This window comes from Culex pipiens, chromosome 3 (genome assembly GCF_016801865.2).
Source record: "Culex pipiens pallens isolate TS chromosome 3, TS_CPP_V2, whole genome shotgun sequence".
NCBI classification, from domain to species: Eukaryota; Metazoa; Arthropoda; class Insecta; order Diptera; family Culicidae; genus Culex; species Culex pipiens.
This window is the reverse complement of record NC_068939.1, coordinates 92,129,515-92,142,713: the sequence shown is the minus strand read 5'-3', so window position 1 is coordinate 92,142,713 and position 13,199 is coordinate 92,129,515. Positions and strand designations below refer to the sequence as shown.

At 35.6% G+C, this 13,199-nt stretch overlaps 1 protein-coding gene across 1 annotated transcript in view; it reads right to left on the bottom strand.

Annotated features, from left to right (window-relative positions):
• Positions 1–13,199, bottom strand: part of LOC120420041 (cold shock domain-containing protein CG9705) — a 68,745-nt gene that overhangs the window by 7,742 nt on the left and 47,804 nt on the right. Inside the window, exon 2 of the mRNA XM_039582943.2 lies at positions 4,997–5,119. Within this exon, the coding sequence (XP_039438877.1) occupies positions 4,997–5,119 (123 nt within the window). The remainder of the gene's footprint in view (positions 1–4,996; positions 5,120–13,199) is intronic.

The window sequence follows — 13,199 nt, the reverse complement described above, 5'->3', positions numbered from 1 at the left end:
CCTCTTTGAAACATCAAATGATATTTTTTTTTCAATTTTCATCCAATTTGGCCATTGTAAACATAATCGTGAAAAAAATAAACTTAATTTTGATCTTGGCAAAAAGAGGTACCATATTTTCAGATGATATAACAACAATTTTCGTTTGAAAAACTAACCAGAATTATAATAGTTAATTTTCATTCCAAAATATCGTAATTTTTGTTGCTTTACGAATAAACAAGATCCCAGTTGTGAAAGCTTCAGAAACCAAGTCAGAAACTAATATTATCTGAAACCCCTTGACGTGAAATTTTCAGACGAACTGATAAGTTATAAGTACATGAAATTGAATTAAATCAAATAAAATTGAGTGTTTTCATTATTTTTGTAAATTAAAAAAAATGTGCCAAGAAGTTAGGAAAATGTATACTTCCGCTTGAATTTCGGGAATTCCCGGGAAATTTACAAATTTCCCGGGAAACGGGAAATTTTTTTTTCAGGAAATCCCGGGAATACCCGGTATTTTTTTCCCGGGACGGGAAATTGGACGCTCTAGTCCTCAACAATACCTACAACTTTGCCGAAGACACCAAATTGATCAGAAAATTCACTCTAAAGTTACAGTTGTTTGAATATTTACGTACCATTTTTGTATGGACAGCTGCCAAAATTGTATGGAGACTTTTGTTGCTGAACCAATGACGCAAAATAGCTTCTTTGGTCATAGGGAAGGCCCCCACAAAGTTTGAGCCAAATAAAAAAAAATACAAAGAAAATCCATTTCTGGTTTTGGTAGAGAAATGCTCCATAGTAGAATCAAAGAGTACTGAAAAAAATAATCAAATTTGAAGGTGAGCCAACGATTTATTTTCGTTTCAATTTCAAAAACTTATTGCGAGAATTGATCCTCCAGGCAATTTTACATAAAAGTCTCCATATTGACCTGGGTGCTAAATAGTGGTTCGCAAAACGGCCTCAATTTCGAACTGTCAAAGTGGAACCAATTTACTGTTCGCCAAAAGTAGAAAGTCGTCGCCATCGTGCTAACTTGTCGTACGTGCATTTTGGGCCAAATTGAGTTAAGAACGCCATTTTGTGCAGCTCACAATGCCTCATTTTTTTACCTTCACAGATCCCCAAAATTCGATTTCAATCCTGAGATATTCAACAAAAACCGAAAAAACTCCGTGCATTTTTGTCACTTTATATATGAAAGTAGTTTCAATCTTGTCGTGCTATCTTGTCACTCCATGAAAATTGATGTAAGTGCGACAAAAGGCCAAAGGGATTTCAGGCCAGGAAAGTCAGGATGCGTTTGTCGCACGTACAAGCTAGACTACCGTAAACATTTGTAATTATAACTCGGGACTCCAGCAACCAACTTCAACCAAACTTCGGGACAATGCACAGAATGAAAAAAAAAAACGAAGGCGATTTTGTTATAATTATTAATTATAAATGGAATTTGTTTATGGAGTCGATGCGGTTGTATCCATCCAGAAGCTGTCTTTATTGTTTGATTCCGTTTGAAAACCTACTGGTTTCGTGAAAATCTTCGCTGCTTGTTGCTTCGCTAGAATTTGCGATGTTTTTTTTTACTGGACAGAAAGAGCTGCAGGATTCCAGAATCAGCCAGGGAATTTATCTGCGACATCGCAGAATGAAACTCTAGCCGCAGTTCTTCGTCACCCGTAAAAAAACCTCTTATAATCGATCGAAACATGAAAACACACACAAAAACTAGACAAAATAAAACACACACTACTGATTATAAAACAGCTCATTTACCAATAAGAAGAAGTCATGATTGTGCTTGAACAGTCTGCTACTTTGTAGATGTAAACAATGTGGGATCATTCGAAAATCACGTTACGCATTCTCTCTATTCATCACCCAGATATTGACCTGGGTGCCCCTATTGCTCCCCACTAATACAACTGCACTACAGCTGTAAACACAAACAAAGTAGAAGGCTATGTTCAAGCTCAAGCGTGACATATTTTAAGCTGCTAAAGTGACTTGTTTTGAAACATTTTGGATCTGTTGATCTTTTCGCTCAGAAATTAAGTGCTTCGCGCGTGTTTTGTTCATAGACTAAACGATGGGCGGCTTTTTGGTTTCCACGTGACGAAAAATAGCGTCAGAAGTGGGTGGAATTTAGTAAATCATAATGGATGTTTCGAGTCTATGAGTCTTTGAAGCGCAGTGGCAATATTGGAGTAAGATTATTCTATATTATGTTGCAGGTGCCATTTATAGTTATTTATAATTTGTCGTTAATATTTCAAAATGCATCATAAACATGGGATTTGCGTGAGATAAAGCGCTAACTGAAATGTAAGTGACGAATTATGCCAATCTTGATTTTAACCCTCTTAACCCCATCGACTTTTATTTATTTCAGACAAAATAAATTATTGATCGATTGCAATACCTGCTACTTCTTGGAAGCATTTTGCAAACAGTAAATTGGTTCCACTTTGACAGATCTAAATTGAGGCTACTTTGCGAACCACTATTCAGCACCCAGATATTGACAATTGTCCTAGGCCCAATCCTTGTGAAGATACATTGGTTTAAAAAAAGCTTGAAAAACAGCAATTTGGTCATATTTTGGTGGTTTTCGGCAATTTGTGTAGGGACCATCCATAAACCACGTGGACACTTTAGGGGGGGGGGGGGGGTATGGCGATTGTCCACGCTCCATACAAAAAAAGTTTTTTTTTGTATGGACAATTGTCCACAAGGGGGGGGAGGGAGGGCGTTGAGATTTGTGATTTTAGCGGATTGCAGACTGGATTTCGCCATGTGAAGTGATGATTGTCTAAGTCCATGTTGCCTAGGAAAAGATAGCTGGGAAAAGAATCAATTCCACCTGAACCAGATTTTCACCACCATTTTTTTGGAAAACGCGAAAAAAAATCTTGTTTGTATGGGAATTATGTCCTTGTGGCACTTGTATCTTGTGACATTTATTACATTTTTCACTTTCAAGACACACTTGTGACACGTGATTATCTGATTTTTGTTTGCATTGTTTACTGTATCTTTGAACTGGCGTTATAAGGGCCACATAAGTTGAAACTTTGAGTGTTTGTTTAGCAATAGCATACAAACCGTTTGCTCTAAAAAGTTTGACTCCATCATTCATAGTTCTGAAAATATTTACCATCAAACTTTAAAAATCGATTTTCTCATTTAGTACTTAATGGTTGTTGGGTAATTCTCCGCCAACTCACACAGCAGTTGCCCCGACCCCTCTTCGATTTGCGTGAAACTTTGTCCTAAGGGGTAACTTTTGTCCCTGATCACGAATCCGAGGTCCGTTTTTTGATATCTCGTGACGGAGGGGCGGTACGACCCCTTCCATTTTTGAACATGCGAAAAAAGAGGTGTTTTTCAATAATTTGTAGCCTGAAACGGTGATGAGATAGAAATTTGGTGTCAAAGGGACTTTTATGTAAAATTAGACGCCCGATTTGATGGCGTACTCAGAATTCCGAAAAAAACGTATTTTTCATCGAAAAAAACACTAAAAAAGTTTTAAAAATTCTCCCATTTTCCGTTACTCGACTGTAAAATTTTTTGGAACATGTCATTTTATGGGAAATTTAATGTACTTTTCGAATCTACATTGACCCAGAAGGGTCATTTTTTCATTTAGAACAAAAATTTTCATTTTAAAATTTCGTGTTTTTTTAACTTTGCAGGGTTAATTTTTAGAGTGTAACAATGTTCTACAAAGTTGTAGAGCAGACAATTACAAAAATTTTGATATATAGACATAAGGGGTTTGCTTATAAACATCACGAGTTATCGCGATTTTACGAAAAAAAGTTTTGAAAAAGTTGGTCGTCATCGATCATGGCCGTTCATAGTCACCCGCGACAGACACGGACGACGAAACGAAGAAAAACGCAAAAAGTAACTTTTTCAAAACTTTTTTTTTCGTAAAATCGCGATAACTCGTGATGTTTATAAGCAAACCACTTATGTCTATATATCATTTTTTTTTTAATTGTCTGCTCTACAACTTTGTAGAACATTGTTACACTCTAAAATAAAAAATAACCCTGCAAAGTTAGAAAAAACACGAAATTTTAAAATGAAAATTTTTGTTCTAAATGAAAAAATGACCCTTCTGGGTCAATGTAGATTCGAAAAGTACATTAAATTTCCCATAAAATGACACGTTCTAAAAATTTTTATAGTCGAGTAACGAAAAATGGGAGAATTTTTAAAACTTTTTTAGTGTTTTTTTCAATGAAAAATACGTTTTTCGGAATTCTGAGTACGCCATCAAATCGGGCGTCTAATTTTACATAAAAGTCCCTTTGACACCAAATTTCTATCTCATCACCGTTTCAGGCTACAAATTATTGAAAAACACCTCTTTTTTCGCATGTTCAAAAATGTAAGGGGTCGTACCGCCCCTCCGTCACGAGATATCAAAAAACGGACCTCGGATTCGTGATCAGGGACAAAAGTTACCCCTTAGGACAAAGTTTCACGCAAATCGAAGAGGGGTCGGGGCAACTTTTCCCGATTTCGTGTGAGTTGGTAGAGAATTACCCTGTTGTAACAAGATAGCATACAGGCAACGATTTTTTACATTCTTTTTATTCAAACAACAAATACAAACATTAACCGTTTCTGAAGTCAGAGATAATTTTTGTATACTTAATTAGCAATTGGTTTAGACGATGTTTAAATTATGATATGCATAATTGAAAAATCTGGCTTGGAATTTTACTTTTCAAATGAAATCTGGCCCGCTCGGATAAAAGGTTTCTAAAGTAAACAAATATGAATATGTATCAATTTCAAATCCCTCTCTACGAAAATCATAGAAAAGATTTGCTAAAATATGATACGGCAACGACCCATTGTGCCCTCGACTGTTTTTTTACCGACCTCTTGCCCGCGTGGGTGCGGCAAACTAATAACATAAAATATGACACTTTTCACCACTCTTCGTCCCGTCGCCTATTTGGGAGGACAAAAAAAAACTTACTCCGAAATGTGCACGAAAATGTCGTCGCCTCCGCTGGCGGGCTCGATGAAGCCGTGTCCTTTGCTCCGGCTGAACGACCTCACTTTTCCCTCCTCGATGGGGTTACGCATGGCCCGGTCAGATCTGGCGGGGGAGGAATGAAAAAGAAGAAAATAAGATGAAATAAGTTATGTAGGTCGGCTCTTTTTTTTTTGGAAGGGGAGGCTGGCGAATAATAGATCCTAATTGAGTACCATTATTTGGGATCATTTAATTTCGGTTAGTCGCGTAGAAGAAAAAGCAGTGTTTGCAACTTTTTGCTCTCTTATCGCAGAGTTCTCTTATCTGAGGCAAAAAAAGAAACAGATACACAGAAGTTATTAGCAATGGTGTTGTTTTGATGAGGGTTTGCCATGAATAGAACAGCAAATGCAATTAGCAATTCGTCATAAACATTGGAACGTATAGCTAGCTGGAAGTGTGATTTGGTCATGTGAACAGTGTTCATTTGTGATGCTTGTTTGTTCAGATACCCATGCTGCATTTATAGTTATGTTTGTGGACAATTGTGACTAGAATGCGAAATAAGCTTGGGAATAATGTATAATATTAATTACTGGTATACAAGGCTTTTGGTTGGATATGTTGAAATATGCTTTGAGCACTATCATTAATTTGTTTTGACTTACACAGTCCAAACTCTCAAAATTTGTCAAAATTTCACCTCCGATAAGGCCAACGCAAATATTTTTCAAAGTTTTTTTTTTATCTCGGCTCTGGCCAGGGTCGAGGGGAGGAGAAAAAAATAAATAAAAATTTAAATAACAAGCCATAGTTTTAACATTTGAATGAAAAATTAAATGCATTTTACACTAGTGAGCAACTCTCTACGAAATCGGTCTTTTCTGCCTTTGGTGCCTTCGGTATGCCCAAAGAAGCCATTTTGCATCAGAGCAATTCTCTACCAAAACCGGAAATGGATTTTTTTGTATTTTTTGATTAGGCTCAAACTTTGTGGGGGCCTTTCCTATGACCTAATAAGCTATTTTGTGTGATTGGTTCATCCATATGTGGTATGTAAATATTCAAACAGCTGTAACTTTTGAATGAATTTTTTGATCAAGACACCAAGTCTTCGGCAAAATTGTAGGTATTGTTGAGGACTTTTGAGAAAAAATAGGTACACGGAAAAAAATTGCAGATTTTTTAATCAACTTTTTTTTCACTAAAACTCAATTTCCCAAAATACGTATTTTTTGATTTTCGAGATTTTTTGATGTTTTTAAGGGGACGAAAATCCGCAACTTTTGAGCCCTAGAGAAATATGGTCAAAAAATCTGCCGCCGAGTTATGATTTTTTGAAAAAATAGTGGTTTTTGGAAATAAATCGAAGTTTCATGCAAAAACAAATTTGACGTTATTTTTTAATGCAAAATTGAATTTGCAATCGAAAAGTACTCTACAGATTTTTTGATAAAGGGCTCCGTTTTCAAGATATAGCCACCGAAAGTTTGATTTTAGCGAAATATTTGCAGTTTTTCAATTTTTAAAAATAGTGACCGTTTCTAAAAATATTTTTTTTTGAAAAGTTCAGAAAATTTGCAAAAAAAATGTCTAAAAGACATTGAAGATTGGACCTCGGGATGCTGAGATAGAGCCGCTTTAAGAAAAAGAATCATGAAAATTGAAGTTTTCTTAATCTCACCAAAACAACCCACCATTTTCTAATGACCATATCTCAGCAAATAATGGCCCTATTTTCAATTTTAATACGTAAAAAATCGTAAAATTTTCCGATCTTTTCGAAAAAAATATTTTGAAATTTCTTAAATCAAGACTAGCATTTTGAATGGACGTAATATTCAATGTTTGGCCCTTTTAAAGTGTTAGTCCTGATTTAAAAATTTTCAAAATATTTTTTTCGAAAAGATCGGAAAATTTCACGAATGTTTCATGTATTAACATTGATAATCGGACCATTAGCTGCTGAGATATCGTCATTAGAAAATGGTGGGTTATTTTGGTGAGATTAAGAAAACTTCAATTTTCGTGTTTCTTTTTCATAAAGCGGCTCTATCTCAGCAACCCGAGGTCCAATCTTCAATGTCTCTTAGACAATTTTATAGCAAATTTTCTGAACTTCTCAAAAAAAATATATTTAGGAATGGTCTCTATTTTCAAAAATGAAAAACTGCAAATATTTCGCTAAAATAAAACTTTCGGTGAATATATCTTGAAAACGGAGCCCTTTATCAAAAAATCTGTAGAGTACTTTTTGATTGCAAATTCAATTTTGCATTAAAAAATAACGTCAAATTTGTTTTTGCATGAAACTTCGATTTTTTTCCAAAAATCACAAATTTTTTAAAAATTCATAACTCGGCCGCAGATTTTTTGACCATGTTTCTCTATGGCTCAAAAGTTGCGGATTTTCGTCCCCTAGAACATATCAAAAAACTGAGTTTTAGTGAAAAAAAAGTTGATAAAAAAATTTGCAATTTTTTTTAAGTGCACCTATTTTTTTCTCAAAAGTCCTCAACAATACCTACAACTTTGCCGAAGACACCAAATTGATCAGAAAATTTACTCAAAAGTTTCAGCTGTTTGAATATTTACATACCATATTTGTATGGACAGCAGCCAAAATTGTATGGAGACTTGTATGGATGAACCAATGACGCAAAACAGCTTATTTGGTCATAGGGAAGGCCCCCACAAAGTTTAAGTCAAATCAAAAAATACAAAAAATAAAAATGGTCGAAATCGGCCGATTTCGTAGAGAGTTGCTCATCATTAGTTTGTGCATATAATTTTCCATAGCAGCTGTCCATAAAAAATGTATGAATGTATGAAAATTTAAAAATGTGTAACTTTTCAAGTAATTTTTTGATCGATTGCGTGTCTTCGGAAAAGTTGTAGTTCTGGATAAGGACTACACTGAAAAAAATAATACTTGGTAATTTTTTTTGGTGATTTATAATTTCCCTTTTTGTCACTAAAACTTGATTTGCAAAAAAACACTATTTTTTCTGATATGTTTTAGGGGACATCAAATTCATACTCTTCAGAAATTTCAAAAACGGGCAAAAAATCTTTGACCGAGTTATGAATTTTTGAATCAGTACTGATTTTTTGGAAAAATCGAAATATTGGTCGCAAACATTTTTCAGCTTCATTTTTTTTTCGATGTAAAATCGAATTTACAATCAAAAAGTACATTATCGAAATTTTTATAAAGTGCACCGTTTTCAAGTAACATCCATTTCTAGGTATCTTTTTTGAAAATAGTCGCAGCTATTCATTTTTTCAAATAAATGCCCATGTTTGCCCACTTTTGGAAAAAAAATTATTCGAAGGATGAGAAAATTCTCAATATTTTGCTTTTTGAATTTTGTTGATACGACCTTAGTTGCTGAGATATTGCAAAACAAAAATTTAAAAACAATAAAATTGATGTTTTCTAAGACTCACTCAAATAACAAACCATTTTTAAAAGTCGATATCTCAGCAACTAATACTCCGATTTTTAATGTTTAAATATAAAACATTCGTGAAATTTTCCGATCTTTTCAAAAAGAATATTTTCAATTATTTTAAATCAAGACTTACATTAAAAGGGCGTAATATTGTTTGACCTTCTGAAAAGTTGGCATTTGATGTCCCCCAAAACATATCAAAAAATGAAAAAAATAAAAATAGTGTTTTTTTGAAAATCAAGTTCTAGTAACAAAAAGTTAAATTAAAAATCACCAAAAAGTTAATCCCTCAAAAGATACAGATTTTTGAATTTTCATGCATCATTTTCGTTGGACAGCTGCCAAATTTATATGGAAAATTATAAGGACAAACTAATGATGCATAATGGCTTCTTTGGGCATACCAAAGGCACCAAAAAAGTGTCAGCCTGATTAAAAAAAAAAAAAAAATCGAATGACCAAAATCTCAGAAAATTGCTCTAGTTCAGTTGTTTTGCAATGAAAAGTTTAAAAAAATGTAAGATATGAAAAAAAAACATTTCTTTAGCGAAAAACAACTGTTTGCGGTACTGTAAATCAATTTTTGAATAAACTCCAACATTCAAACCATGATTCTAAGCGCAAGATAATACATTTCAAAATAATTTCAGAGCAATTCCATGTCAAATAGGGAATCGGTTGTCCCGGACCCTCTCCGATTTCAATGAAACTTTGAAGACATGTTATCCTAGGCATATATAAGGCATTTTTGTGTACATGAGGCCAGTTTCACTCGATATTGACATTTGAGAAGAGCGTAAATGTTTAAAATATTTTTGTGTTTCGTAATTTCAATATAGCTGTACTGCCGTTCTACGCATAATTGTCCCATGTCAGTTTTTGACGATTTTGACTTTATGCCATTTTTAAGTTTAGTCTGATGTGTACTTTAAGAAAAACACATAAAATCTGGTACTTTGTTCGGAAACTCATCAAAAACAACACCAAGTCTGTTTGTCCCATCGTTGAACTTCTACGCATAATTGTCCCTCCAAGTATTTTCATACACGGAATCATTAGTTTTACTAAGCATTATTCCTTGTTTACCTGTTGTACATCAAGAGGATCACAAATAAGGGTGATAAACTGCTAACTGGGGCGATTAGGGACACATAGGGTGAATAGGAACCCACGGGACAATTATGCGTAGAAACACAGAAATCGATCGAAAAATTTCAATCGCGTTTTTCTCAGTTGCACTTTTTTGAACATGGGATAATTATGCGTAGAACGGCAGTGTATCTCGAAGCAGTTGCATCGTATCAAAAAGTTGTCAAAGACAAACTTGTAGGAAATTTAACGGGCTTTCCGAAAAAAATACACTGAAAGAAAAAAACAAGCGACTTTTATAAGATTTTTTTTGTTCAAAATTTTTGTGAAAATAGTCCAAAATGCGAAAATTGTTTGCAGACCTGATGCCTATTTGGGATGCTACGTACATTTCTCGTTGGATTAAAGTATTAATTTCAAGGAATTCTTCAGAAGAGAAGAAGGTCTAAATCCACTGTCATTTTCACGTTTCCCGAGAAAAATCTCCAGCCTTGACTTTGTTATGGTAGGTTAGCAGCAAAAAAGGAGATTCAAACCAATTTTAAGCAGATTTTTGCCTTGCTCAAGGCACAATCAGATATAGAGCTGAAAACTCGTGTTGATGGCACTTCTTTGTTCGGGATTTTGGGACTCTTTCCTCGTACTGTTCATATGTATAGATTAGGATGTAACAAAATTGACTTTTTGGCGGGCATTCAAGGGTTTGTTCCGGTGGGCATACTAAGCCCAAATCCAAAATGTGAGCTTGATTGGACGTAACAGGAGCTGGCGCTCCGCCCTTCAATTTTAAATGGGATTTAACCAGTAAAAAAAGATTTTTTCAAAAATGTCACTTTTTGAGGCATTTTGGCCACCAATGCGTTTACCAAAAACATCACTGGCGTGTAGGCCAGATCCTTGCGCATCTTTTGGTATATATAACATTGACATTTGGAGCACCCTGGAGCTCGGTACAGGCCTTCAAAGTTTGGCATTTTTTCGAAAAATCGGTCCCGGCAAAAAAGATATGCGTCGCGCCTCGCGACGCCCTAGACGCCATTTGATTTTGCCAGGGCCGATTTTTCGAAAAAATGCCAAACTTTGAAGGCCTGTACCGAGCTCCAGGGTGCTCCAAATGTCAATGTTATATATACCAAAAGATGCGCAAGGATCTGGCCTACACGCCAGTGATGTTTTTGGTAAACGCATTGGTGGCCAAAATGCCTCAAAAAGTGACATTTTTGAAGAAATCTTTTTTTACTGGTTAAATCCCATTTAAAATTGAAGGGCGGAGCGCCAGCTCCTGTTACGTCCAATCAAGCTCATATTTTGGATTTGGGCTTAGTATGCCCACCGGAACAAACCCTTGAATGCCCGCCAAAAAGTCATTTTTGTTACACTCTAGTATAGATGTAAACCAGGCGCGAGCGAAAGGTCTCTTTAAGTTCACTCCACCCGGGATTGCGTGAGCGACGTTATCACAAATCCTTGACGTAATATGAATTAATTTGTTTCTCTGTGCGCTAGGTTTGGTTCGGATGTTCGGGAAAAGGTCTCGAATTCTGCTTGCAAAAGCAGAAACCCTTGTCAGTAAGAGATTCAGCAGATTTTTTTCTTCTGTTTTTCAATTAAAGGATATGAGTTTTGGTAAATTGTTTTGAAAGTTGGTTTTTTATGATTTTTTCCACTGTTAAGTGGATTTATTTTCTACCATGAAACACTCAAAGTGCTTTCAAATTTCCTTTAGACTCATCACAAATGCGACGTGATAAATCTGCAAAATGTAAACGCACACACAAAGTAACGCCACTTTCACGGACCCCAGGAGCCCCACACTGGCTGACTTTCGGCCACGCGCGTCATGGATGGTTCCCAAATTTAGTGTCAAATTAAGCAGGGAAGCAAATAGGATTAGCGTTATGATTTATTCACGGAACGTGCCACGGCCACGCTGCTTGGAGCGCCTTCGTCACGCCATCACCGAGGCCGGGATTTGACCTTTGGACCTAGCCCCCCTGCCTCCTTTCGGAACGGGTCATGAAGGCGAGGCGGGCTGGGTGGTAAAAGCTAAATTTAATTATCAACTTGTATGAGCGACGGCCATTGTCTCTGAGGGCGGCACCGGGCAGCTGACAGCTGCTAATGTAAACAAAATCATCGGGGAAGCTCATGGAGGGATTGTGTATGTGTGGAAATCGTGACACGTTAATTGATGGTGGACACGGGAGTTGGAAATTAACAGTGATTTAGAACATTCACGTTGATTAAAACTACACCCAAAACTGGCAGCGCTAGAATGATGGTCTCGAGTCGAGAGAATAGTGGTACCATTCACGGACGCAGAGAACACAGCTCGAGATGGGCGATAGAACTATTCTCTCGAGGTTCATTTGCAAAAAAAGTTCATCCGTCAAACAAAAAACCAAAAGTGTCGACAATGGGAATCGAACCAGAGACCTTTGACAAACCAATCCAATGACTTAGCTGCCTCGGCCACCACAGCTTGGTGACCAAGGAGAAGTCAGAAGTCAATGTATGACACTTGTTGGAGATTTATTGATTCAACTAACGAATGAACTCATTTGTTATGATGGTGTGAGTTGGTACCATTATTCTATCGATTTTGGCACTGAGCCCTCAATAAATTTTGAGAGAACGATTATCTCGACTCTGAATTTACACTGCTTTGGAGGAACTGTAAACTGATACAACCAGAAAGCTTTATAAGATGAAGATGTCCTGATTTTTTCAACCATTTTCCATCTTCCTAAAAAAAAATATTTTGGAAGCTACCTACCTCTTGAATTTTTTTTTAAAACGGTATCAAAACCGTAATAGTTTGAGTAAAGCTAAATAACTGCTCAACTGAAAAAAGCTTACAATTTTAGGCTTATGCACAATAAGCTACATTTTCTCAAATCGACTTTCCATTCAAAAAAGTGATTTAGTGCACCGTTTTCAAATAAAAAAAAGTATTTTTCACATACTAGAAATAGTGTCTATTTCCGTCAATCTTTGAAAGAATGTATTTTTTTAATTTTCTCTTATTTTCTTTTTTATACGTGCTTGATCCGACCTCTGGTTGCTGCCTTAAATATTTCTGTTTATCATAAATGTTTTCGTTCTTTAAAAAAAATCAAGCTAGTCAAATTAACCTTAACATTTGAAAAGGACGTAAACCACTTGAGCAAATCTCTTCGAAATCGGCTGATTCGGCTATTTTTATTTTTTGTATTTTTTTTAATTGGCTCAAACTTTGTGGGGGCCTTTACACTATGAAGTTTTTTGTGCCATTGGTTTACACATGAGCAACTCTCTACGAAATCGGCCGATTTCGACCATTTTTATTTTTTGTATTTTTTGATTTGACTTAAACTTTGTGGGGGCCTTCCCTATGACCAAATAAGCTATTTTGCGTAATTGGTTCACCCATACAAGTCTCCATACAATTTTGGCTGCTGTCCATACAAAAATGGTATGTAAAGATTCAAACAGCTGTAACTTTTGAGTGAATTTTCTGATCAATTTGGTGTCTTGGGCAAAGTTGTAGGTATTGTTGAGGACTTTTGATAAAAAATAGGTACACGGAAAAAAAATTGCAGATTTTTTTTATCAACTTTTTTTTCACTAAAACTCAATTTCCCAAAATACGTATTTTTTTATTTTCGAGATTTTTTAAT